The sequence below is a fragment of the Pleurodeles waltl genome, chromosome 3_1 (genome assembly GCF_031143425.1).
Source record: "Pleurodeles waltl isolate 20211129_DDA chromosome 3_1, aPleWal1.hap1.20221129, whole genome shotgun sequence".
Lineage (NCBI taxonomy): Eukaryota > Metazoa > Chordata > Amphibia > Caudata > Salamandridae > Pleurodeles > Pleurodeles waltl.
The window spans coordinates 532,955,824-532,983,609 of record NC_090440.1 but is presented as its reverse complement, the minus strand read 5'-3'; the positions used below and the strand labels follow the sequence as shown (position 1 = coordinate 532,983,609).

At 42.5% G+C, this 27,786-nt stretch overlaps 1 protein-coding gene across 2 annotated transcripts in view; it reads left to right on the top strand.

The window, feature by feature from the left end:
- IGDCC3 (immunoglobulin superfamily DCC subclass member 3) overlaps positions 1 to 27,786 on the top strand; it is a 319,513-nt gene that overhangs the window by 193,837 nt on the left and 97,890 nt on the right. For both annotated transcript variants that reach the window (XM_069222838.1, XM_069222837.1), the window contains exons 3-4: positions 2,450 to 2,594; positions 5,892 to 6,022. In XM_069222838.1, the coding sequence (XP_069078939.1) occupies positions 2,450 to 2,594; positions 5,892 to 6,022 (276 nt within the window). The remainder of the gene's footprint in view (positions 1 to 2,449; positions 2,595 to 5,891; positions 6,023 to 27,786) is intronic.

Here is a 27,786-nt window from a genome sequence, read left to right as displayed (position 1 = left end):
AAGCAAATACTCGTAGAGAAAGCAAAGTTAAATACTAAAGTGAAATGCAATCAGGTATTGCATCTCTTCTGTGTTTTACAGTCATTGTTGAGAAATCAATCAGTTTTTCATAAACGTTAAGGATATGAAAATAGCTCCCCATTTAGCCTAATTTCAAAGACGTTTTTCAACCTGGAATCTGAGAGGACCTGTCCCACTTACATCCCAGCCATCATGGTGTCAATTTACCAAAAATGAGTAGAAGTGAAAGTGACCTCACACACCTTTTGTTGATATCATCACAGTGTTGTCCTCTCTTGTCCCATCGGCCCTGCCTAGACTCTTGTATCCTACGAAGTGGATAGGGGGAGGTCAAGAAGTGAAACTGCAGCAATTGCAGTGCCAGGAATACCGCAGCGAACACAAGGGGTAGCAGCTCCTACTCCAGTATAACTCTTATGGACATCCATGATAATGTTGCGCTGACAATACCCTGGTCTTTGGCAGTCTGTGGTAGCCTCAGCTCCAAGTAAGCATTGGTGCTCTTGCAAGCGGTGCAGCCTGCATTGCCAGCATGTTTGGTTTGTGCACGTCACTCATGATGCTGCAAAAAGAGCAGCGCTTTATAAATCATAAATAAAACAGTTAGACCATGTCTGATGGCTGCCGCTTCTCTGTTCTGCTCATAGTGCACTGATCTGTTGCTAATTTGCAGCCAAGAAAGACCATGAATAGTATTAGTGGACTTTTTAATGAAAACAAGGAATGGTGTGCTCCTTACCAGAATTCTACAATCGTTTACAAACTGTGCCACAACCCCTCTTGTCTGAAGGACTTAGAGGCTGTGTGGTGACTTCTGATGGAAGGACTTAGAGGCTGTGTGGTGACTTCTGATGGAAGGACTTAGAGGCTGTGTGGTGACTTCTGATGCAGAGACCTGGTGTTCACCAGACATTCTGTGCCCTGGGTTGGATGGGATCAATTAATTTACTTTGGATTCTAAGCTCTGATTGGAATATCTCACACTCATCACACTCAGCACCTTCAATGTTCTTCCCTGTCCGTTGCCACAACATTGAGTATGTAAGGCTAACTTTTTGCCATTGGGATTTTTCATCAAAAGCCATCAACAGGACACAGATAAAAAAAGAATGGAAAATATTACTTCACCAGATGTCTCTACTAAAAGCACATAAAAGGGGATAACTATATGCTGTAGGGAGTAATAGTAGTAGAATATAAAAATGATATTTGTGCACTTGTAGCGTCCCACTCTTCAAAAACAGCACTTGCCTTCGGGTGAGCAGTGTGTCTCAGGCTTCACGTTTCGCAGCTCCTTCGGCCAGCAGTATTAATGAATAGTAAATGTAGCACACAGGCACTTTTAAACCTCAGGGTGCGGGTATATGCTGAAGATGTATGAGCATTCCCACTATGCGGGCATCTCAACTAGTGGAGGTACAAGTTGAAAAACGCTCCTGAACCCTCGTCCATATCCTGATGTGACCGTTCGCGTACTTCTTCATGATACACGTTCGTAGTTGTATAGAGTAAACCACCAGTTCTGCGACATTATAGCACATTCTCGATCACGGGGGCCTTTTGATCAGACAGGTCGTCAATTAATTGTGTCCAATGTTTGTTGGAGGTTTGTGACATTACTATGTTCAGCATTTAGTTTCGAAGTGCTTCGTGTAGATTAGTATACATTTCTAGTACGTTCAATCTTGGGAAACCCTTGTAGTGTCTTTTGTTTATGGGACGGTGTGTAGGACACATTTTTCTGGATGGTTGGTTGGTTGTGCATTGGTTTACAGGCGCAAAATGTCATTTCTCTGTCTATACCTCACAAAGCGTACACCAGCATCATGATGCTTGTGGGCCATATCAATGTGTCTTCCCTCTCAGGCTTCAAACTTTCACCGCTCTTCTCTGACACGTTAATGATGACACAATAAAAAATGTACCATGTAATAAGAGTGTAATAATATGTAACTATTCAGTAACAACCGTGTAATATAGCCCTTAAAAAACGTGCAGCAAAGCGCAATAAAAAGATTGCTGCCCTCCAATACACACCGCCTAGTTATGTATCGTGTCACGTCTTTTTCAGAAAAATGACATTAATTTCTTCACTAAAGATTCTTGTTAGGTAATAATTATGCTTTAAGATATCATGAACAAACTGTCACTGCATCAATGAAATACAAAAATATATTTTCTAATAAGACACACAGAATGGTTGTTAGGCAGTAATTATGCCTTAATATATCATGAAGGAACTGTCATTGCTTCCACGAAATACAAGAGCATATTTTCTAATACAAACATGAAAAATTACTTATTTTCATACGGATTTGTACCTGTTAGTGAATATATGTATATACTATTTGGGTGTCAATGATAAACTGTGCTTTGGTGAGGTGAACAGCCACTCTCTGAACGCACTGTTTTGTTTCTCCCTCCGCAGCCATGTTGGACTTCCATGTCCTACCCCAGAATGCTGTGGTGGAGGAAGGTGGAGTTGCACGCTTCCAGTGCCAGATCCACGGCTTACCGGAACCTGTCATTACGTGGGAGAGGAATCGAGTACCCATAGATACTGACAATGCAAGGTGAATAAATATGAAATATGATACATGTCTGTGTGCACAGATTATTTCAATGCTCTGTCCTTGTGTGGGCAGTATAAGATGGCTTCAGATGCTCCGTTTATGGCTGGTGGAGATATGTTGACTTCTAATACTCAGGGCTTGGATTGTGAGAGTTTCTGGCTTCCAGTGTTACCTAGGACAGAAAGAGTAGGATGGCTTTCAATATTCAGCCCATGGTTGGTGACAGTATGTTTGCTTTCAATCCTCAGTCCTTGGATGGAGAGAGTATGTTTACTTTCAATGCTCAGTTCTTGGATGGTGTGGGTAGGTTTGCTTTTACTACTCAGTCCTTGGATGGTGAGAGTATGTTTGCTTTCGATGCTCAGTCCTTGGATGGTGAGAGTAGCTTTGCTTTCAATGCTCAGTCTTTGGATGGTGAGGGTAGGTTTACTTTCAATACTCAGTCTTGGATGGTGAGTGTATTTTTCCTTTCAACAATCAGTCCTTGGATGGTGAGGGAGTAGGTTGGTGAGAGTAAGTGGGATTCCAATGCACATTCTTGGGTCAGGTAGAGAAGGACGATTTCCAGTGTCCAGTCCTTGGATGGTTAGAGTAGGAGGGTGGAGAACAGAGTTTTCCTTCCAAACCTAACTTCAATGGGTAAGGTGGGAGGGCTCTGAATGCTAATTTCTGGTACATTGGTTGCAGGAAAGGTAGGATATGTTTCGCAAACAGACTTAGTCAAGGAATGATGAGATGGTTTTATGAGCCACTATTATTTATTGGGAATGTTCTAGGTGTCACATACTATTGGTAAGCTGCATCAGTGTGCAGAAAGATGAAAAAAAAGTGGAGATATGGAAAAAGTGATCCTTTTATTTGTGAAGGAAAATACAGACACTCTACTGTCTTCTGCTGTAGGTGCTCAGTAGGGTGTTTGTTAATGATGCTCCTTTGATAGAGTCCCATTATAGAAGCTCCTCCCAAGGCTGGACAGAATGTGCGAATAGCTAGAGGTGGGTCGCCAACCATGTAAACAGGCTTCTGGCATAGAGACCAACAGCATAACATAGTTTAAGGTACGTGGCATACAGTGTTAGGAATCTGGTACACGCTGATAGACAGGTTCCTTAATTCAGGGACGTGAAAAAACACTGAAAACATGGGGCTCATTTTCAGACAGTGAATGCAGTTTGGGGCACTTGAACAGACATGTGAGGGATTAGGGTACATGGGCAGACAGAATTATGAATTTGGGTTGCTTGATAGGCAGTGGCATATAGCTTGCACAGCTTGAAGCAAGAGAATAGTCAGCTTGAGGAAATCTGGGCACATAGACAGTACCAGGGACATAGGCCACTTGACAGACTACGTGAAGTACTTGCACTGAATTAAAACTCCCAATCTGTCACTTTTCATGGGAACCAAAGGACAAGCGACCAGAGGAGGATACATTCACAGTATGTTAAGAGTTTATCTTCTTGACACCCCTATTTGGCATTAGTACCGAGTGGAACATAATAAAATAAATAAATTAAGTGAATATGCTCAAAATGTTAAATGGTGGGCATGGACCTATATCAAGGACAAAGCCGTTGACCTGCATGCATATGCGATCACGGGCGTATGCAAGGGACCTCATGACCATATGAGTAAACAGCTCAGAATAAGTTTGCCAGTGGTGTGCTTATTGTTATTCTCAACAGTTATGTTTAAAATAGCTAGAGCACAAATATTGAAAATGTAAAGTTGAATATAGTATTTTATATTATTTTGTGTTATGTTTGTTACATGTTTTTATCACATGCATGTCTAACTTTTTATGTGACCCAGGAGTGTTTTTCCCTGCCATGTCTAAGTTGTATGTGGTTGTGGGTTTGCTCATGGAGGACCACTCATGGGAGTGCTCATGGACCAACCATGCACAATATAGTGAAAGTGATGGTGTGCTGGATGTTGGATTTTCCCTATGGTTACGTTCCAAAGTAATGGTTGGTCATTGTGACCTGCAGCCTATCTTGTGCGAGGCATCTCTATGGTTGTATCTTCATGGAACATGGCACTGAAGTGTGGACCATTTGACCTTCCTCGTAACCCACATCACCTGTGTCAGTTTGCCCGCTGGTGGTCTTAGTAGACCTCATGTTGTATGGGATATGGTTTTACATTGCTGCGTGCTAGCGGAGTGCTTGTGTGTGGATGTGTGTGTCTGCTTCTTTGCTGTGTGTTTCAGTTGATTCTGGTGGTAAGCTGCTGGGTTGGTGAGCTATGTAACCCTAGAATGAGAGGGTGTTAAGTGTTTCTTTAGTTGTGATTTACTCAGGACACACTATCATGATAATCTGCACTTCCTCTTGTCTCCTATACATCTGCCTCTCCTGCACACACAGTAAGATGTTTTTTGGTGAATGGGGGTTGAATGTGTCAAAATATAAAACAAAGGTTAGCAGGCAGCACTTAAATCAAGGGCTGCTGTTTCCTTGGGATCAAGAATAGTATTAAGGTTTTCACTTGGCTTAGAGCAGAGGCCTTCAAACTGGAGAGCGGCCCCCATTGGTGGGGGGTTGGGAGCTGAACTGATCTCAAGGGGGCACCAGGCACTGGCCAAGAGGAGCATCACACTGAAAACAGTGATGTTTTTAGTGACGAGAGGCAGTGAGCCACTCTGTAACAGAACATCCGTACACCACTTGTCACTGATGTCCTGGCTGGGAAGAGCCATCAATCGGGGTTGGGCAGGGGTGCAAATAGCCTTCAAAGACCCTCTCCCCTATTGCTGATAAAAAAATCATACTTTGGACACCTTGACAGTTCCGAAGACCAGTCTGCCCATAGATGTTAGCAGGCATGTATTTATATTTTAAAAGGGGCAACCGAACATCACTGCAGTGTTCGAATTGTTGATTATTAACTATGTTTAGACCTGCCAATTACATGTAATAACTGTGAAAAAATGGGCAACATTAAGAAATGTGAAGGCCATTGGTTTAGAGTCAGTGCTAGGGTTACACGTAGGGGTTAGTACCAAGCTCAGAGTTTACTGTCAGTGGTAGGTTTAGGCTTGGCGTTGGTTCATTCAACTTTATTTTATTTTTGTATGCATTACAGAATTGTATGTTAGGGATTTGCAATCAAACAATTGCATTACTGTGTTTGGGCTACGTTATTATTGCCTGTGTGCATTGCACTTTGGGTATTATGAGTGCACCGTGCATGTTTCTGTCCCAGCCGTGGGAGTGTCCTTTCAGCTTGTGGAAGGCTCCTGCCAGCAAGTGCGGCCTTCTGTAGTCATTGCTCGGTTTTCTCTCCTTCTTCCAGGTACACCCTGCTGCCAACTGGAGTGCTGCAAATCACCAGCTTGAGAGCACAGGACAGTGGCATGTTCCGGTGTGTGGCCACCAACATCGCCAACGTCAAGTACAGCCCCGAGGCACGGCTCGTGGTCTCAGGTCAGGCACCAGGAGAGTCACTGCTGCTGTCACCTATAAATATTACCTGTGTTTAATAGTTCTTACTGGATACTTTACAATACGCCACATGTTATATTCGTTTTTGAACCCTCAGTGGCATCGAGGTGCTTCACAATGAGTTTTGTATTTCCCTTTTAACCTGGATTGGCTCAAGGTATTTAACTTTAATAGGACTTTGTTAAACACTTAAGAACAATGGCATTGAGCCTATCAGAATGAGGCTTATATAATGTAACTCTTTAAAGACTGAAAGAAATCGGGGTTCCTTCCAAAAAGCCACACTTTATATAACACCAGTAATTTTCAAATGGCATTAAGGAAAAACAGTAAAGCACCCTTGTTAGTGTGCTTACAATTCTCAATAACTTCAAATTAGTTTACAATGAACTTTACCTGAAGAGAGATATGTTGCTTGTAAAGCAACCCTAGAGGGCACGAGGGTCAAGATGTTTAATCCTCAGACTCATCAAAGCACTTCATCTCTCAAACGCTCACTGACTTGTGTATTCAGCCCAAGACCCCTTCAGAACACCATGAGCTGTGTAAAGAATAGACTTCTCAGTTAGTTGGTGTATCACCTGCCCATGGTAGAGTTCAATGTAACAGAAGGCCACTCTTCAGCCCAGGGGTGGAAGGGGAAATGGGTAGTTGTGAAATAACTCCCACAAGGACCCAACTCTATTCTGAGATGATCCCATTCCCCACAGTTCGCCACTTGTGAACTGGCCAGACCCTGTGTTAGGTCGTTTGCACTTGAAGGACCCTCAGAACGGAGCACCCCCACATCTGCGTCTGTCTTCCTGTGCAGTTCACCTGTGTATAGAAGCTGCCTGTCTGAGCTGTGTGAAGGTCACCTGGAGGGGTTCAGCTACCAGTAGGAGGAAAGCATCACCTTCCAGTGCATACTCTTTGATGCATGATGCTTACCGGCTTTCTGTGGCTGGCTGGATACTGCTTTGTTTTTGTATTGATGTATGCTTACAATAGCTGTGGGCAATGTAAGTCAAGGAAACATGGGGCCGTGCCAGATTTCAAGTTAGTAACATACAATACATTAGTATAGAACTAATGGAAATTGGAATTATTTATTGTCATTGGTTATTCTTAAAGTTTAGCATGGGTGTGGCACTCTGAGACCAACACTCTACACTTTGCACTTATCACAGACCTCTCTGACATGGCCTCAAGGAGGCACGTTAGAGCTATATAGGACATTCTAGCAAGCAACTCATCCTAAATGAGGTTACCATGTTCAAAGCAACAAGGGAGTACATCTGGAGATTGTCCTCATTTGGTGACAAATTGAAATCAAAGCAGGGCATTGGAATTAATGCAGGGCCCCCATTGTCTGGGGGTGGGGGCTGAACCGATGTCAGGGGGCCTATGAACTGGCCACTGTGCTGTTTTTACTGAAGAGAGGCAGTGAGCAACTCTGTAACAGGACATCCACAACACTATTTGTCACTGATGTCAGATAACCACATGGACATCTGAAGGAGTTAGATTACTGATAGATGGTGAAAGAAGGAAGTGTTGGCTGTTAAGAGTGATTTTCATGTGTGTAGCTGCGATATCCCCACTAATGCAAGCAGCAAAACAATGACCTCAGACTAAGAATCGGGAAATGCTGTGTGGCTGTGTCAGGATTTCAGGGATGTAAATTCCTGCATTTAGATCACGGAAATATAGACCATTGAAATGACAAGCAATATAAAAAAACATAGTGAGTGGGTTCCAAAAGATTTTGCTTTGACTTACTCTTGTAGTTTTCCGGCTTTATTACTTAATTCCAGGACTAAGCCATGATCAAGCCAGAGAGTACCTCTCGCTTACTCCTGGAACTCAGGAGTAAGCCCTGAGTACTACACGAGAAAGTCATACCTGTTCATAGCAAAAGGCCATTATTTGTCCTCAATTCGAAGTATGCATCCTCAAGACATACACGGAGACAAGGCACTTGTTCATGCCAGACACCCCACTACCTGTATCCAACAGGCCCAGATCCCTTATCAGATACCAATGCGAAGACCAGGTTTCTCAATAAGATGATATATCATCTGCACACTTCAGGGTCCAGACTTACTCCCTCATAACAGGAGATGCCAACTGCAGCACAGCAGAGTGCGAAGAGAGTAACCTATACAAAGAACTCCAGCACAGCCCAGCTGCCACCTACATGAACCGATTCCCCACCACTGGCCACATCCATCCCTAAAGTGTGGTTGCTGCACTTGTGCACTGACCAGGCTTCTGGTTAAGTTATTCCCTCCGGGACCCTCTGACTACATCTTACCCTCCTCCCAATGTGTACCTAGTCTTCTTGTAAAGCCACATTTGTGGCGTGTTGGGGATCACCCGAGGCCACGAGGAAGAAAGCGTCACCTCCCTGTGCATAACTCTTGATGCACGATGATACCTTTGCTCACTTAGGCTCTCTGGCTGTCATTTGGGTTTGGCTCTTTGAAAAGACCTTTGAAGCATTCATAATGTGGCATGTGTGCACTAACTAAGCACAAAAACAATAAAACCACACCTAATGTTTGCTTTACTAACCACGTAGGACAATGCATAGTCTGGTCTTCAGTGGCATCATTGTACGTTTAGTACATTTGATGCAGCACTTTTAGTCCCAAAACACATCTTTACACCCTCAATACGCACTGATGCACTGTACAGTGTGTTTTCCCTGCTGTGCCGAATGAGTGAATAAAGTTAATGAATAGGACCTTTTTTAAATAGCATCTTTAACAGAGTACACTGTCTTTAGGAATGATGGCTGTACTGCAACTTAGGCTGCATCTACAGAAGTGTTTGCCCTGATAAGTGTCTTTTGGACTCAAGCTGCAACTTGAGTCCAAAAGTCACCCACCAGCCTTCCTCCCTTCCCAGGGCTTGGCACTGAGTTTGTAGAGTTCTGGTGAGGGGTTGAAGTGCATGTCGCTGTAATAATACTACTAAATACCATTGCAGGAAGTGTCATCACACGGCCTTTGATCATTAGTAACAGCATTATGAGAAGAGACATCCGTAATAGCTCTAAAAATGTGCAAAATGAATGTACATTTCAGAATTAGATCAAACCTTCATTAAATAACATATATATCTTAAAGCAGTCTGAAGTGGATACAGATTCCTTTAAAGTCCATTGTGAGTAGTGTACACGCACAAAATTGACTTAAGTCTTCATTGAGAGTCTGGTCGATGGGTTGCGCTTTCACAGACATGACAAATATCCCACCCCCCCTTATTGCGAGTGCCGTAGGATCTAATACACTTGTAATAAGGGAGAGGGGAAATTTCTAACGTTTGTGATGGAGTAACTTTATGCCAAACTCCACAGCAGGCCATTAGTCGGGGTTTGTAACAGTTTTGTAATAGTGTTGCGTAGGTCTAATGAGACTACTGGATTTGGGTGGCAGAATCACCTGTACTGTGGGGGACTGAGTCTGATCCCGCACCATGTGACATCTGTCGGCGTAGTCCGGGATTGTTCCGGCTAACTAGCAGTGTCTCATCTTCACCCAAGAGCAGGGATGATTGGGGCAGCTGGGCGCATGACATACATGATTCCTCGGGGAATCATGGTCACTCAGATCTCATCCGTTTCTCTCAGGTACATTAGTTTCACATATGCAATGGCAATCAGAGGCAGAATAAAGTTCAACAAGGTTTTATTGGAGTAACTGCATCTTAGATAATAAAGCATGTATTGCAATAACTAGGAGGATGAAGTACAATAAGATTAAAATTGTGACAAGGAGAGTAAAATACAAGAATAATGCTACCATACTGTCACTAAGGTTTGCAGGGATAGTTCCTACCTAAGCTATATTAGAGCACAGCATGTTAAGCTCTAATTCTGCCTTTCAGGTTTCCCCTGGGAAGACATCATCCCTCACACCTGAGCAAGAGGCCTGTAGTCTACATAAGCAGCTGTAGCAAAGCGATCAGCAATCAGCATACAGTCACGGCCATCTGGCTGGAATCTCCCTCTAACGTACATGGGTCAAAGTAGTGTTTTTATAATAAAACATCCGATGGTCCAAGAAAGGATCCCCACATAAGAGTATGTATGTTTCTGTGAACATTGGAGACAAAGTGTACCATTTTTGCCGGCAACCTATCCTATAGCAGCCTGGAGAAAAGCACAGAGTGAAAGAAATGTCTTGTTTAAGAACGCAGTGCTGACCTAAGCGAAGAACAGCTAGATAGAGAAAATAAAACAAGACTGCTAATGTGACTAATGTTAAAATAACATATCAAAGCTAAATAAAATATATCAAGGTTAAAGTGCACAGCGGCAGGTCTAGTTTGCTTAAATAACGTGTATAAAATGATAGCTAAAATGGCTGCACAACACCCTCCCCTTGCTGGTTCAAAGCCTAATTTAATAAATAAAAGCTACTAAAATTCATTTTAAAGCATATATATATGGGAATGTCAATGATGACAGGTTAAAAGACACTTAAGCATATATGAAAAGGACAATTTAAAATATTAACTGTTGCGTCGAGAAGCCGAATTTCATAAGTCAGAGTAAGTTTTAAAGTCGCCAATTGAATCTGGGATAATTGAAGATAAGAAATCTTCCACTTTGGCAGGCGGTAAAGCAGGACGTTCCTCGCCGAGGAGTACCAAGGAGCATTTGTGTTCCAAAGCCAGACCTCAAACCGAGGCAGCAGCATTCCATGGCGTGCCCAACAGTGAGTTTAGAGCTGCTTGATCCATAAAGGGCAACTCATAAACAGCTTCCCTTAGCAAACGCACCCTCAACGCGCATGTCTGGTAATCAGCCCTCAGCGAGAACATCAACAGATCAGCGTCCAATGAAAGCAATCGCTGCGTAGAAAGACAAACTTTCAGTGCACATTCAAAATGGCACCAAAGGCACCGAAAAAGGTGCTTCACACAATGCAAAACCGGTCTGAATGACCGAGACCAGTCACACTCCAATCACTCCAGGAGTGGTGATCCAAAAGTACTGCATCGTGCATTCACGACACAACTGCACTGGTGGTAACGCTTTCAGTCCTCCTTGCTGTAAAGGGACAGCCATTGCGCAGAAAAAGTAGCAATAGCAAAATTATATCCAAAGTTTTTTGAAAATTCCCCGAAAATACTGGAAAATATTGAGTGAATGGCTGAAGGTATTAAGCCAAATATAGAGGAAAAGGTGTGAACGAAACCAGAGCCAACAGCCCTTAAAGAAATGTGTGATTCCAGTAGCACTGTACGAGTTAAATATCCGACCCACGAGTTCACCAAAGTGTCTCGGAAAGTTAGTACTTAAAAGGGACTGTATCTCTGCGGATGACCTTGCAACCTGAATCGCATAGGTCTTGTGTGCAGATGTAAGTGACACATGTTTTTGAAGCATAGACCTCTTTCATGCCACTGAGACATTTGTACAAGAAGGGCATCTCCCACACCTCGTGTATGTAACTATCTCTTAGCCTTTCATATCTGCCCACTGGAATGCTTTTTAAGCAGGATGTGAATTGAAGTGTTGAAATAGGCAGATTGATGACCACGTGTATTAACCACTCAGCAGATGGTATTTCAGCCACAGTGAAAGGCAACTTTTCTAATTTTTCAATATTTAACATGACATAAGTTGCTTCCTTCTTAGCCATTAGTTGTTCTTGTCACGTTAAATTAAATGTAGAAAATATGTTCCTCGTGCTAACGTGTTGCCAGGGAACGTGACCTGCTTTCAGTGTTTATAGTGTCCACCCTAACTGCATAATGGACCTTAGTTGACTCTGTCCATGGTGTAAAGAGGAGATGTTGCTCTCTACTATGTCTATTGCAGAGGAAACAATGTTCTTTAAAGTGTATATTCAGTTGGACAGGGTATTAATCTCATTATCTACAACAGCTAATTCCTTCTGTAAATTTTCCTGATCTATTTGCCTTAACCAGGCAGCAGCTTCTTGTTAAAAAAGCTTCCAAATTTCATGATAGACTGCATATAAGAAGCTCATTCTGAGTTGTTTTCTGGGGCCTAACAGGAAATCCTGTAAATCAGTATTATTAGACAGGAGACTGAGGTGATCTTTAACAGCATCTAGTGAGGAACTCTTCAATCATTGCTGGCATAGTTTCCTTACAATGTATGTCGCCACTATACCCACGTGTTCAGATGACACATAGCGAGGGTCAGGCCTACTTGTTTTCACCCCTCCCCCGTGGAGTTTACAAAACGTTTATGACACCCATTGGCATCTATTGGCCACAATAACCACACACCAGGACGTGAAAGTGAAGCATTAAATTTACCATTTCGGACCCATTCATCGAGCTGATCTTCTGTTGCATTGATACATTTTTGCCATTTGTAAAAATTTTGCAGGGGCAGGAATACTGGGCGCTTTCAAATCCTTAATTTTTGCTAAGTAACTTGTCTGTTGTACAGTTTCATTTAAAAATATCATTTGAACAGGTATCAGGCGTGCTCTAAATAAAGCTTCCTTTGCCCTTATTTGACAATTTCTTGTTCCCCACACACTTTTTAAGTCAATCGACGTCAACCAATATTCATAGCCTCCTATAGCCAACCGGAAACAAAGGAATCTGAATAAATGAATATTGTATCTGTCAATAATATATGTGCCTTTTCCATAAATGGCAATTTGAAATAATATGACTCAGCATTTTTAACATTGTGCCCAGAAAAATATGTGCATTTTTCAGAATATGTTTTAGAACTTCATTGTGGAGGAGCTGGATAATATTCCCATTCTGAGTAATTAAAAATAGTCTTCGGGTTACTTGCTCTGTGAATGAAATGGTGTCAATAATAATTATAACAGAACATGTCTCCATAATTCTCTTTGGATTGATAAACATCCTCACTTTCAAATACAGTGAAATACTGTAACTCAGTCACTATAGAATAAACTGTTTTCACATCCCAGTCATCAGAAACAACTCTGGGTATTATTACATCATTCATAGAAAGTTTAAACACATATGGTATTTGAATGAACTCCGTGGGTCTGTATATATCAAATGTGTCTTTACCCCAAACAATCTCATCAGGAATTGGTATAGCGGAAATGTTCACGTAAGACAGGTCTCTGTGGACCTTGTGAGAAGAGAAATGTGGTTTCAGGACCTCATCCACCAGTTCAACTGTTGATCGTTCAGGAAGGTAATGACCATGTATTAGTAGAAAGAATGCAATAACAAAGCCAATCAAAAGGAGGAAAACTAATACAGTCAAGGAAAGAGACAGATAGTTCCATGGGAAAATAAAGTAATTTGTTTTGAGCCAAATTATCCGCTTACATGTTTTTGACAGTTCAGATGCAGAAGAGGCCGATGAGTCTGAGAAAGTGTCAGTGATGTCGACAAAGTATCCAGAAGCAGTTTGTGCAAAAACTGGAGCCGTATTTTGAAGAGGAGAACTAACAGTGGTCTCCAGCGGTGGTTCGTAATAGACAATAGCATCCGTTTGTGTAGAATTTGAGAATGATCGATCAACATTTTCTGTGTTGCTTGTTTTAAAGGATGCTAGTGGAACTAATGAAAGATCACTTTCCACCCTCCCAAGCTCGGAGAGGTGTCGGCGTTGCTATTTAAAACTTGTAGAGGGACATCTTGACCGGTAGTGAGAGGGATTCGGGTACTACTGGTTGGTCCTCTGGGCCTGCTGTGAAGGATCATCCACATGGTGTAACTTGACATTGTTGATGGAGACAAAGTGGTCTTCTTTAGAACCAGGCAGAGGTGGTAGAATAACAGTTCTGTTAACGTGTATCCCCAGGACTAGAACCGGTGCACGATAAGAAGGACTGAACTCTTTTTTCACAGCAACTTTTTCACGTAATCCAACAGATCCAGCAGATCCAGGATTCCAAGCAGATCCCTTGGAATCCAGCAGGCTGATGTTCTTGGTACATCATTTATTCCTAAGGAGGCAGCACTGGCAGAAGTGTTGTCATCACGGAACTGTTGTAATTCCTGCAATACAGTGACACGTTCATTTATGTCAAAGGGTGTTTCTGCCGCCTCCAAGCCAGGACCATCAAGATCTGGAACTTACATTTGAGTTCCAAACAGGCACTCATATGAAGTACGACCCACCCAGGGACCTTCTAGGCAGATTATTAAGTGCTCTCCAGACTGCATACAGGTGATTAGGCCAACTACGACCCATACCTAGTACTCTGGCTGTTAAGGATTGCTTTAAATCTCGGTTTCGTCGCTCCACAACACTATTTCCCTTGGTATGAAATGGAGACGAGTAATGGAGTTGGACTCCTAACGCAGCCATGGAGTCCCTGAATGCCCTTGAGGCGAAAGCAGGGCCCTGGTCCGAATGGAAAGTCGCAACAGCAGACTTGCAAATCTTTAATAACAAACCCATAGAAATCTGGAGCAGGAATCAACAGCGACTAAGATCTATTTATATGCACTGTCAGGTGTCAAAGGACCGCAATGGTCCAGGTACACACATTGTAATGGTTTGTTAGAAATTAGGAGGGGTGTCTGCGGTGGGCATTTAACGGTGGACCCCTTAATTTGTTGGCAGATATCACAACAAAGGACATACTACTTGGTCTGTTTGTATAGACCTGGCCACCAATAATGAACCTGCAACAATGATATTGTATCCGCAACACCTGCATGGGAAGAAGCAACTCTCTCATGCACTGCTTTGATCAACTCTGGTCTGAGGTCTTTATTGGGAATCACTCAAACTCCCACGCCTGGTATTTTTACTTCTGCGTAACGCATGCCTCCCATCCATCCCATCTGGTAGGAATATTTAGTGGTATATCCCTTAGGTAAAGGTGTGCCGTCAGCTGAGGCTTTCACAGCAGCCAGTATTTCATTGTCCGGTTTAGTCCTAAAATGAGTTACTGCAGCAATAGAAGCCATAGCTACTGCTGATTTGGCTGCTTCACCAGCCAGTGTATTCCCAGCAACGTGTATTCCAACACTGCTGGTGTCCAAGTGTATGTACAACATGGACATTTGGTAGCGTTTCCTACAGACCCGCTACTTTACCCCACAGAATTATGTGTTTGATGGTGTTACCTTTGGAATCTCTGAACCCGTTCTGGGGCCAGCAATGCAGATATTATTTGAAGGACTGGACACAATAGTATGAATCACAGACAATCAGTGTTAGCTGGTCAGGATCTGTATGTTCCAGTGCCATCACCAGAGGCTTTAGCTCTGCTTGTTGTACAGTGCAATCCCCTAGGGTTTGTGTAAAGATATGTTGTGGATAGAATTTACTACCCTCCATATAGCCGCTTATGACTGCGCAAGCAGTGGAGTATTGATGCTTTGTGCCTATAGCAGGTTGTGCTGAGCCATTGGTGTACATGACTCTTTGATATTGATCAATAGGTAATGTATTTGCTGGAACTGGGTATTCTAGTTCATATTGCAAAAATTCTTGAGTTTGTAACTTCGGGTCAAAAATATAGTCATCATCAGTGGCTGTCAGAGACATTGCCCATTGGATCCAACGTGGATGTAATGCTTCAGCATTTGGAATGCTGGCTTTAGTAACCGCCTCAAGGGCTGGGATTGGAGATATGACAATAATGTGTTTCCCATGGGCTAGTGGTCTTTCTTTAATGACAGCCATCTGAACAGCAGTGAGAATTTTCTCAGTGGGAGCAAAACGTTGTTTTGTTGTTGAATACAAATGTGATTTGTACGCAGTCGGGACTGTCTCACCCTCATTGAATGTTACATAGGTGAAACCAATGGCACCGGCAATTACTCCGATGACCAGATGTTTTTTATTGTCCCTTGTGTGTAGGTGCTGCGCTGTAAGCATGTCTTATTGCAATGTTCTGAGAATGCATGTGTGCTTGACTGTCCAGAATTTACTGGAAAAGTCAGGACGTATCAAGTCATATAACGGTTTGATGTGTTATGCATAATCTGAAGTGTATGTTCTTCCAAAATTTAGAAAACCCAATAGTGATTGGAGTTTTTTAATGGTATTTGGCGGTTGTAACTGTGTGCATTTTTCTAACAGTTGTGGCGCTAGGCTCTTTCCTTCACTTGATAATTCATGTCCCAGAAACAGGACACTAAGGAAGGCTATTTTTGTTTTTTTGAAGTTTAATTTATAGCTGAATTCGGCAAATGCTACAACAATGCGGGCTACCCGTCTTAGAGGTTGCACTAATTCATCGTCCGTAAGGTAGATATTATCTACATAGGACATTGCTTCAGGGTCAGTGTTGTTCAATATTGAAGTTACACAAGCCGCAAACAGTCCTGGACTGTTCTTGTACCCCTGTGGTAAACAACATAATTTTTCTGGGAGCCTAGTGCACTGAAACCTGTTAGGTCTCTACTCTCAGGAGCTATATTTTGGCAGAAGAAGCCATTGGAAATACCCAATGTTGTTTTGTATTTTTTGCACACTATATTGTTCATAAGTACTGTGCTACGAGAATTCTGTATAGCACATGTGCGTTTATGACTATTTAAGTGTCTGTAGTCTAAGACTATGCTGTATGAATGGTCTGGTTTAGCTACAGGGAATAAAGGATTATTCATTGGTGAGACACAGGGTTCGATCACGCCCTGGTACTCTAGTTGTGTGAGGATTTCCCTCACAGGTGCTTTAGCATCATATTTTATTGGGCATTCAGGTTGGGGTTGATTCTTAATTGGAATTGCAATATAGGGGGAATCTTTATCCCACCCTATGTAGTTGCGCTATAACGCGGTTGCCTGCGCCAGTGCCCAATCAATGGCATAGTATTCTATGAGCTCATCGGGAACAAGAGGTGAGAAAGAAGGTTTGATAACCTCTTCCCAATATGGGAAATTACAGACAACTTCAGGTGGGAAATCCTTTTCGGCCAGTAAAATATCATAAATGTTAACGACGTGGTCCCAAAGGATTGCGTCAGTTGTGCTTTCAATGTCTTCTTCTGACTGTATTGTTACTTTGTATACCTTTTCAGGCGTGGAGACATGCATGTGCGCAGTTTCAACTTGTAAGAAGTCATCAGTTGCTTTCACCTCCAGATGCTCTTGATGATTCCGGTGAACTATTGTGAACTCTGCTGCGCTGTCTAGCAGAGCTGGTGCCAAAGTCTTGTTCTTCAATAGAGCCCTCTTCCTGAGTGGCATGACGAATCGCAACTGCTGCCACCTTTTTCTTTTTAAATTGGGGTTTTTGTTGGGGAAGTTTCTCTTCTTTTTAACTGAAACTTCTGTAGTGCGTTGTGATTCCTGTCTCAGTTTCACGTACTCAGTTCTCTGCTCTGTCCGCCCACCTCTCTCACTGCTTTTTTCCGGTGAGTTCTGAAAGCAACAAGATTGGCGTGTATCAGTATATTGAAATCTGTTAGGCGTTTTTATATTATCTCTATTTCTGAGATTTCATCTATTCTGAGGGGTCTCCAAATACGGAGATTCTCCCCTTTCTTTTTTAGGTGTTTGTTGTTTTTTATCCCAGTGTTTTTTAGAACCCTCAGGTGCTTGCTTGGTAGAATCTTTATTAGATTTACCCTGAAACTGTGGTTTTATGGGTCTGGCCCGCAGACTATCTTGACCAATACTAGAATAGATCTCTGCGATAATCTTCGGCAGCTCACGTTCTTGATCATGTGCAGGAACGTCCCGAAGCCGCATACATACTGCTAGTGCAACTGCTTCCCCTTTAAGGTTACTTAGTATAATGGAAGATACAGTGGCAAAATTGCCCATACGTTGCATCCCCAAGTCCAGGGTCGGGGCAGCCCGTATTCATCCTGAATTTGTTTTAACACTTCCGGAAGATTGGCAAGTGTCAGTGTACCGTGTGCTGTAGTATAGAGCATGGCAAATATCGTGCCCCAAGTATCGCAGTTATCTACTGTGGTAACCATCCCAAATGGCAAGCACATAATTAATATTCTATGCTTATCCTGAGGTCCTGTATGGGAAAATACTGCTTCCAATGCATTTATTTTTTTAGCTAACCAAAACGGAATCTCTTCCTGTTTGGTGGGTACCTTACCCATGATCTAATGTACAGTCGCAGCATTAATGCCTGGTGTTGCTGCATGTGGTTGCACCGGGGCAGCACGTGCTGGGTTTGTATTTAATGTTTGCATTACAAACTGTACTAATAGTATGTATATTACCGTAAGCTCAGTATATAAGCTGCGAACCTCAGCTAACGCCAAGGTATATGTGGCCAATAAAGGCCAGGTAGGACCATCATTACTAAGAGGACCTAACCTAACATGTAGGATTGTATGTGGTAGGGTGCCATCAAGCCAATTATTATGGTCTTGATAAGATAGAGGCATCTCTAAATATGCATAAGCTCTATATTGTGCAGGCATGTTTGCAGGTGTATAGTGGTGAAATGTATTTGTGTTCCCATCAACTGCTGGAAATGTGACCCAAGAATAGAAAATGTATATTCTGTATGCTGCATGAGCTTCAACAACAAATGGAACTGGACCCCCCTGTGCCGTTAAGCCATGTGCCAATAAATGTGAAATAAGGGGCGATCGCATATTGACTGCAATTGCTACCCACTGCGGGTTTGCCATGGTAAATCGTAAATTTTGTTCAGAGATAAGCACACCAAATGGGGATTATCCTTTTAGGGTTCAAGCTTGAACAACCTACAGCGTTAATTTTCAGGACCTCCTGAGTATCTCTGTCTCACAACATGCAAAGACACCTCAGTACTAAATACGGAATACTATATACGGAGACGTCTGTGTTATTGAGGATTTTTTCCTCCTCAGTTAAGTAGGTACTTGCATGTAGTGAGACAGAGATACTCAGGAGGTCCCGAAAATGAGTGCCTGACCAAACATTGGCAGCGCCATATCCTAATGAGACTACTGGATTCTGGTGTCAGAATCACCTGTACTGCGGGGGACTGAGACTGACCCCCCACCATGTGACACCTGTCGACCTAGTCCATGTTTGTTCCAGCTAACTAGCAGTGCCTCATCTCCACCCAAGAGCAGGTAAGAGTATGTATGTTTCTGTGAACATTGGAGACAAAGCGTACCACATTTGCCGGCTACCTATGTTACTGCAGCCTTGTGAGAAGCACAGACTGAAAGAAATGTCTTGTTTAAGAACACAGTGCTGACCTAGGCGAAGAACAGCTAGATAGAGAAAATAAAACAAGACCGCAAATGTTGCTAATGTTAAAATAACATAACAAAGCTAAATAAAAATATATCTAGGTTAAAGTGCAAAGCGGCAGGTCTAGTTTGCTAAAATAACATGTATAAAACAATAGCTAAAATGGCTACACAACAATAGTACTGTGGGAGCTCACAATAGGTGAGAATGTGCAGTTGTACAAAGTTTACATTGAAATAAAGGGTGGATTATTTAATGATGAAAATATTCTGTTGACTTTCCAAAATGAAAGGATGGTGGGTTAGTATGACCCATGTCCAAAGGCTATCTCTGCAGGCTAGGGTTAGTGATGCTACTGTATCCCTCTTTACCAGAGACACAGGATTGTAGGCCCAATTCATCTCCACCTTGAACACTGAAGTCCAGTGGACTTAATAGGTGACTGCTAACCCAAATATACTCAGTGCTGGTGCATTCACTGTGTGATTGAGATTATTGACATAATAGACAATAGCTGAATGTTATGTGATACAAACTTAATATAAATTAACAGAGCTCAACCAGAGTGAGACAGAGCGACAGCAGAAAGATATGGAAATGCCTGAAACAGGGCTTCTTAATCATAAACTGTGTCACCAACGATGGGATGATGTCAAACATAAATCCACCCCAAAGGAGCGGTTCAGCCGAAAAGTAGGCCACGTCACTTCAGTGTGGGAACCAAACAAGATGTGCACAGGTCTCATTGGTAAGTTGCAGCAGGTGTAGCACAAGAATCAGTAGTGTATACTCTCATTACTCAGACTAACACACAGAATCACAGATAAAAGCACACATTTCAGTGACAGCCGGGGCAGCAGTGTAAGCTTCTTTTAATCAGACGACAAGAAAGACAACTTTCTTCATACACAGAGCAGGGGCCACCATAGATATCAGTGAAATATTTCCTGCCACGGACCGAGCGTTGCACTGGCAGCAACGGTGCCCGCTTCTTTACACTCAGAATAGTGAAGTACACAGTAAACTACACAGGCCACCACTAAAAGCCCCCCACATGCTCACGCAACCAGTGGAGCACAAGCAGGGGTGGTGCAAGCTTCCCTCAGATACAAAGAACAAGAGCCACATGGGCATCCGAAGTAAAATGATTTTCTTTACTCATGGGCATGGAAAGGGTAAACTGTCAGGCGCCAGGGCTCCTTGCTGCAGGTGGTGCAGTGCTGTTGTCCCACCTTAGACTCAGAGATGTCCTGAGATCCTCCTCTGAACAGATCCCTGGAAGTAAGTAGTGAGATTCCAAGGCTCTATGACAGTGTTGTTGCTCCCCTCTCCTTGCCATCGCCCCACACTCTGCCTGTGGTATTAGTGTTCTGGAGACAGGTTATGGCATAGTTGTCGGTCTATTCAGCCTATACATCAATCCTGAATATTCACTGGGGCCTACAGTTTAAACTTCTGGCTTCTCTTTGCCCCAAAATCAGGTAAACTCATTAGGTTCATGCTTAAATTGTACTTGTGAATTAACGTTTCCTCTGTCATCCTCAAAGGAGTAATACTTGTTCCTCCATACTCACCCCACCATTCCTCAGGGTCATATTTGGCCATTACCACATTTTTTAATTCTACAGCTCTTCACATTAAGAATTAAAATGGAACAAAGTCTGAACGACTTAACAGCATCCTCCAACCTGAGGGTAGGGATCCCACTAAAACAAAGTAAATATGTCAAAAATGTAATAGCCATTAACTACAAACGGGGAATCCGGATCAGGTGGTAAAATGCATACTGTTCAAGCAAAAAAGGGATTCAAAGGAATAAAAATGCAATTTCCCCTACCACAGCAAGATTTATGGCATAGCTGACCACCCATTTCCTCTGTCTGGCTAGAGGCCAAGCACAGCAGACACAGCAGAAGTCCATCTGCTTTATGCAACACTTGATCAATACCCTACACTTATCCATCTCCTGCACATCTCTTAGCATTATTTTTAGACCAGCCCCATGCTTCTCTTTACTAAAAGTGTCAGCAGGGCCCCAGGACCTTGAGCCATTGATTTCAAAGTGGCATCACAGGAAGGAAAACATAGAGCGACATGAATGAAAAAAAATTGCTATTAAATGTAATGCTCATTCTTTTGTTGTACTACCATGATTGAAGACAAGCATTGGCAATGCCATAGATCCAGCTAATGAATGAAAGTGGCTTTTATGTCACTGATGGGTTTAGTCACTCAGTAAGCCTTCATCTACGCACTATTTCACTCATCCTTGCACTCAGCATCCATTCATCAATTCAGTGACTCATTTTTGCATTCATCCTTTGGCACAAACGCAATAAAACACACACACACAAACTCAACAGCATAAATGAAGATACATTTGATAAAGATGCAATAGAAAAAATAAAACATGCTGCTTTCTAAACATGGAGGCATATGATTGCAATAAAGGAACTACACATAGCAGCAGTTGCCTGTCTTGCAGAGTTATTTTAAATAATTTATCACAGTTTTAAAGTTCCAGCATGACCACCACATTTAGAAGCAATGTATTGGCCTTGTTGAAAAGGTAAATAATTATACACTATGGACAAGAGCATTTTATAATGGTCTCTTGGTTTAGAGAAAGCGGCCATGTGGATTGAGCTGGACTGCAGATGAAATGAGTGTCAAACAAGTGACTTGTTAGAGCACTGCCTGAAGAGCAGTAGTATCTACTTTAGAAACTTTAAAATAAAACGAGGAGAAGCAAAGAAATTAAAGGGGAACAATAAAAGGAGAAAATTTAAAACATAGGTATTGGCCAACCAGCTGTGATGCTGATGCTCATTCATTTGTATGTACACATGTGATCAGACAATGCTATTTTTTTGTGGATAAGATAGCCAGTGACTGATGTGGACAGGGCCACTGCCCCAGCAGTACATTGTCATGGATATAAACAGAGAGTGTATGACACTCTGGAAGACCAGTGACAGAAGAGGGCTAACCCAAAGGTCCTCTATGTATCTATAGGAATATAAATATATATGGATTTATATATTATTAACTGATTTTATTTTAATTACAAGAGGCTAGCAGACAATTAATGAGAGATTCTAGCAAGAATCATTACAGTGCACATATTCTCCGCCTAGGGTTTGTGAGATTCAGTAACCAACACCAAATTCCCTTTCTACAAAGTTAATCTGTGACATTGCAGGGAACAAAATCCTGATGGGTAGGCTTTAAATCAAACAAATAACAATCCACCTTCAAATGCCTTTTCACTTTAATATATGTCTTTTCACAATCAATATGTCAAGTCTATTGCATTTATCATTACTTTTTCATAATAAGGTGATCAGACCTATGGCAACAGAAATATGTTTTCCTAGTGAGCCAGTCAGGCCTCTAGCTATTGTTACTGGCTTGTCCCCATAACCAACTCTACTGAGCTGTAACTTTTCCAGAAGGCAACAATCAGGCATACAGTCATAAAATTACATAGTATACAAAATTACAGTTGATAAAGCAAAATAGCATTGCTCCTAACAAGGATTCTGACACTGCAAATGTTCTATAGCCATGGTTTGTCAAAGGGGGTGACCAGCACCGAAACCCTTGCCAACTATGGTAATCTGCATGATTCAATGTAACAAAATACACATCTGTAGGCTTTAATACAGAGTAACAATCTATCATTAAATACCTAATGACTTTAATATATATTTTCAGTCAATATGTCATTCTTACTGCATTTATCATTCCATTATAAACAGTCGAGCCACTAATCAATGACTTTCACCATACCCAACTCATAGCTACTGTGTTGGTCATCAGGTATAAATAATAAAATTACAAATATGTACAAAATGCACTTGTCAAAGCAGTATAAAATCTCTACTAATAGAGCCTAATAAGGATTTCCATAGTGCAAATCGTCTGTCCCAGTGGTTTGTTCAGGTAGATCACACCACCAAAACCCTTGCCAACTACAGGAATCTCAAATTCCTTGCAGCAATATACCTGTCTACAGCCTTTAGCACAGTGCAATAACAATCCATCCTCAAAAGCTTATTGTCGTTAACATATGTTTTTCTCAATAAGTAGGTCAAGCATACTGGCTTCGTTATAACATTTCATAATAAACAGATCAAATCTATGAAATGTGGCTTGCCTTTTCCCAATGAAACGATGAAGCATTTACCCTTGAATTTACATTTTACTAACACCGGCCTATTCAAGTGTATTTAAAATGACAGCCACCATTCACACATTGATAACATTACAAATATGTAGAAAAATACAGCTTGCAAAACATACAAGCACTCTCAACAGCACCTAACAACAATGATCACGGTGAAACCCCCCCAGGATTTGTCAAAGTTGGTAGGCAATGCCAAAAACCTTTGCCTACTATGGTAATCTATGAGATTACATGTAACAAAATACCTGTCTGTGGCGTAAACACAGTGTGATAATTACAATCTTACTGACTTCAACAAATGTTCTTTACAATTAATAATTACAGTTGGCTAAGTAAAATACTAACTCTCCTAAAAGAGCCTAGCAAGGATTGTCACTGAGCAAATGTTTTATATCCACTTTGTCTCATAGGGTAACCTCTCTCAGTAGTACTTTGAAAGCTCTTATTGTTGCTTAGGTAAGGTCAGGCAGTAGTATTACTGTCAAGCCAGACCTAAAAATCCATGTCTACAGTTAATGATGAAAGGACAGGTTGTTGGGCCTGCAATACATTCCTCATGACTGGCATCTTCCATCTGTCCTGTTGCCAGAGAAAAACAACATAAATGATCAAAGACACCTTAACAGCATTACAGTGTCATGTGTGTGCTCCTGAAACTTAAAGAAAGCTTAGGCAGCCATACCGCTGCTGGCTCAGGCAGCTGGATACATAAACATAAGAATCACAACAGTATGGAGGGAAAACACTTTTTTCCGTGGAAGCACACAAACAACTTCTGTTCTGTCAAAATATGTACTCCTGGCTACCAACCTGTGGGCGGAGCCAAAGCCTCTCCTTGTGGTACTCTTCAAACCTCTTTTTCAGGTTGATCACATTACATCTGGCGACCTTACCGTGAATGAGGTTCTCTGGGGACCGTGGGGGTCCTTCAAATAAATAATCTTGAGTGTACTTTGAAGACACTGATGCCCTGATCTTCAGATATCCAAAATTACCACGGGTTCATCTTTGACACTAATAAAAGCGAGTGGCTGATGAGTACAGCACAGTCAGTTGTTTCTTTTGAGGCCCTTCTTTCCAAATTCTTCAGATAATTCCAAAACAAGAGAGTATGCTTTTTCTACTGGCAGTATAAACTGCTTTAAGCTGTCAGGTCAGCTCGGTGACCTTTAAACTTGTGGGTGGTCGCTTGTGTCACACCAATAAATCAAAGTGATAAATTGGACACAGTTATGTGCTAAACTTTGCGTTTTTTTCTGTACTTCTGAGGTCCCCTCCAACGAGGGGTGAAAAATAGCCCCCAGATGCCGCTGTGGTGCAGGGGTTCAGCGCCTAATGAGGCATCCATTTGGCCAAAAGCCTTTGTATGCCCCAGAGGCAGCAGGTCCCTTAAGTGAAGGTTCAAGGGCCCGGCTACTCGCCAACTTTTTCAGTCCGAGTTACCTCTCCCTAGGCTCTGTCCGCTTCAAGCCCTCGTACCCCGAAGCCGCCTGTGATGCGAGTTTTGCACTAAATAAATCACCAATAAATAAGCATGAATGATGGTGACGATTACATATGTAGGATGCATTCTACACACCTGCGTCTAGGCGCTGTTGACCCTATTTCCTGCAGTAAGGGAAGGGCAGTACAAGTCAGCCAGCCCAGTTACAGATAAAGGCCCAGGCTCCCAGGCATGTTTGGAATCCTGCATCACAATTAGAAGACGTAGATGCTACAACTACAGACCTAAGGGCACCTGTGATGTGTAGCGCCTCGTGGCAGAGCCAGCGTGAGACGTGGGAGGCATGCATGGCAGAAGCTCTCACCGGGGTCAAAGCATATTAAAAGAACAAATGCGGGGATAGTGCGAGGAGGCATATTTGTGCCTTACCGAGGACAAAAGTGCACCCCTGTGGCCTGTTTAGGATGGGTCTGCCCATCTGCTGCTTTTTAAAAAATTATTCTTCCTCATTCGGATCCATTGCCCATTCCAGGGGACAAGGCTTATCACAGCTGGGCTTTGCTACCAAACCTCTTGATTATTACACCGGCCGGAATAATTATCTGGTTCGCGCGCTGTGGCCTTTCTTCTGGCTGTGGAGGACCCGGCTCCCCCATTTCAGTGCGTGGCCCACACCCCTCCTGCCACTGCACACATTTTAAAGCGTTTTCACAGAAATTGAAGGCAATTCATGGCGTGCCCTTTCTTGCCAGAGGGAACCCAGCAGGCCACTGGCCCCCATAACCCAAGGATTTATGCAAGCATCTTGTCCCCATTCCTCGCTTTAGAAAACCGCAGATCCGAGCAGTAATTTGCAGATTCCCGGAAGCTCTGATCAGTCTTCCGGAAGAAGAATCCAGGATTCCTGGAAGACCAGGCTCCTGTTCTGGGCAAGTAAAGCTTTGTTTTCGCTACTCGCTCAGCAGGTTGAGAAGCCTGATAGCCGTAGGCGCCAACAGCCCTTAAACAAATACACCAAGCTTTAGCTGCCCTTTCACAGGGGTATTCGGGCAGGAAGTTAACCTCAGTCGATGAACATGGCGGGATATCCAAGCATCGTCCCACTAGGGTACTAATCCAGTTGTTCCATTCGACGCCATGTCTGCTGTCAGGTCCAGGGACCCTGCAGAGCCTTTCTGGTCACCCAGAGCTTTCATTTGTCTTCAGAAAAGATGCCATAGAGGGTGATGTCATAGAGAATGGCCACGTTTTGTTTTCTATTTTGACACGAGTTGATCCTAATTTTGAATTTCCCTTGTATTTTTTCTTCTTTATTTCTCCTAGACCATTGACTTTTGTATGTTAATATTTCTCTGTTTAAGAATCTATGAATACAGGAGATTTCTTTACAACAATGACATATTTTATATGCCCTGTGTATGTAGGATGTTTGGTTATGCCCTTTCTTTACACCCTGTGCTCCCATTTCCACTGCCCTTATGCTTTCGTGTGTTTCTGGGTGCAAGGCTGATTGTCGGTTATCCCAGTTCAGGGTGGTCGTGTAGGTTATCAAGTGACGCGACCGTCCACCAAACCTGTGTGAGGATGTCCCTTGTGTCTTAATGCTCCCTGTGTGTGTTGGTGGGTGGCCTCCTTCCTGTTAATTTTACTTGTATCCTTATGTATATCATCTTGACGCTGCTTTGCATCTTCTTATGACTCATGTATGCAGTAAATAGGTTGTCATGGATGCTATCGCCAAAAGTGCCATTAATAAACCACAGATACAATCCTGCCCACGGTACTCATCCATCCTGGCTATCTTGAATGAAATATGGGCTGGCGGGAGAATCCTTTGTCTCTGCCAAGGTTGACAGGAACTGATTATTTGAGCCCGTCAAAAGGAAGTCAGTACCTGGGTAGTACGAATGGAATGGACTACAGACCAGTGAAGCTCAACCGCTTAGACAAAAGCAATGGAAAAATTTGTTATAGAGAAACTGGATCAAGATGAGGATGCATTGAATCTGAAGGCCTATGCTTGCCAAATCCTGCCCCAAACCAGCAGAATGGAACAGAATATACTAATGACCATCTACAGAGGCAACCCATACCTTACCAAGGATACAGCATAAATTATTATCTCACCCTTTCATTGGAACAAGTGAAGGTTAGGTCTAGAGACATGATTTTTATCGTACCCCACAGATTGGGACCTGTATATATGTCAAGGAACCAACACAACAGATAATTGTCTGATAGCAATAGGATTCGCAGTGCCAGCAAGATGAGAAATATACTCCAACTCTAACAAACAAGAAGATCTTTCAGGGTGGCAACTTCAGTCTTTGTTTACGCGCTTCGCAGGAGAACTATGTTGTGATCCTTCATGAAGGGCACAGAAAGAGAAAAGCGCCCACTGTAGCTTGTCAACTCAACATGTGAGGGTGACTTGCTTTTCTTGTAGTGCCTTATCTTTCACTTCTGCAACTTCTACAGCCCTCATTACCTGCCAAGTAAATAACGGTTCGGAGCCAAACTTATGTTTATCTCAGAATCAGGATAAATGGCTGCTTAAAAATTGGACATGTGGGGGTGGGGGGGGGATGAGGGGAGGGTTCTGTCCCAGTGTTCTAAATGGCGGGTGGTGTTATTACACATTTTAAGAGTTATCAGTTTACTAACTTTGGAAGGATAGAAGGCTAAGTTGGCCTTCCTGGGATTTAAAAGTGTAGTCTCTTGATCACATCTTGTCAGAGGCAAGCATTTTACTCTCTGACCCATGATACATATTATTTGAATGTATTCATCAAGAGGGCTATCTTGGAAATGAATAATGTGCTTATTATCTAACTCATTGCATCAACCCTGTAAGGATAAAAGGCTGTGGGCACCTGCTGGGATTCAGATTTATGACTATGAAATCAAACACAGGTTCCTGTGTTGGATGTGCTAGTCCACTGAATCTTTTCGGCTTGAGGAGAAATATGCCCATTGAAGTAGGTAAAACACACAAAAGCTGATGGGAGGATGCTTGCAATAAGT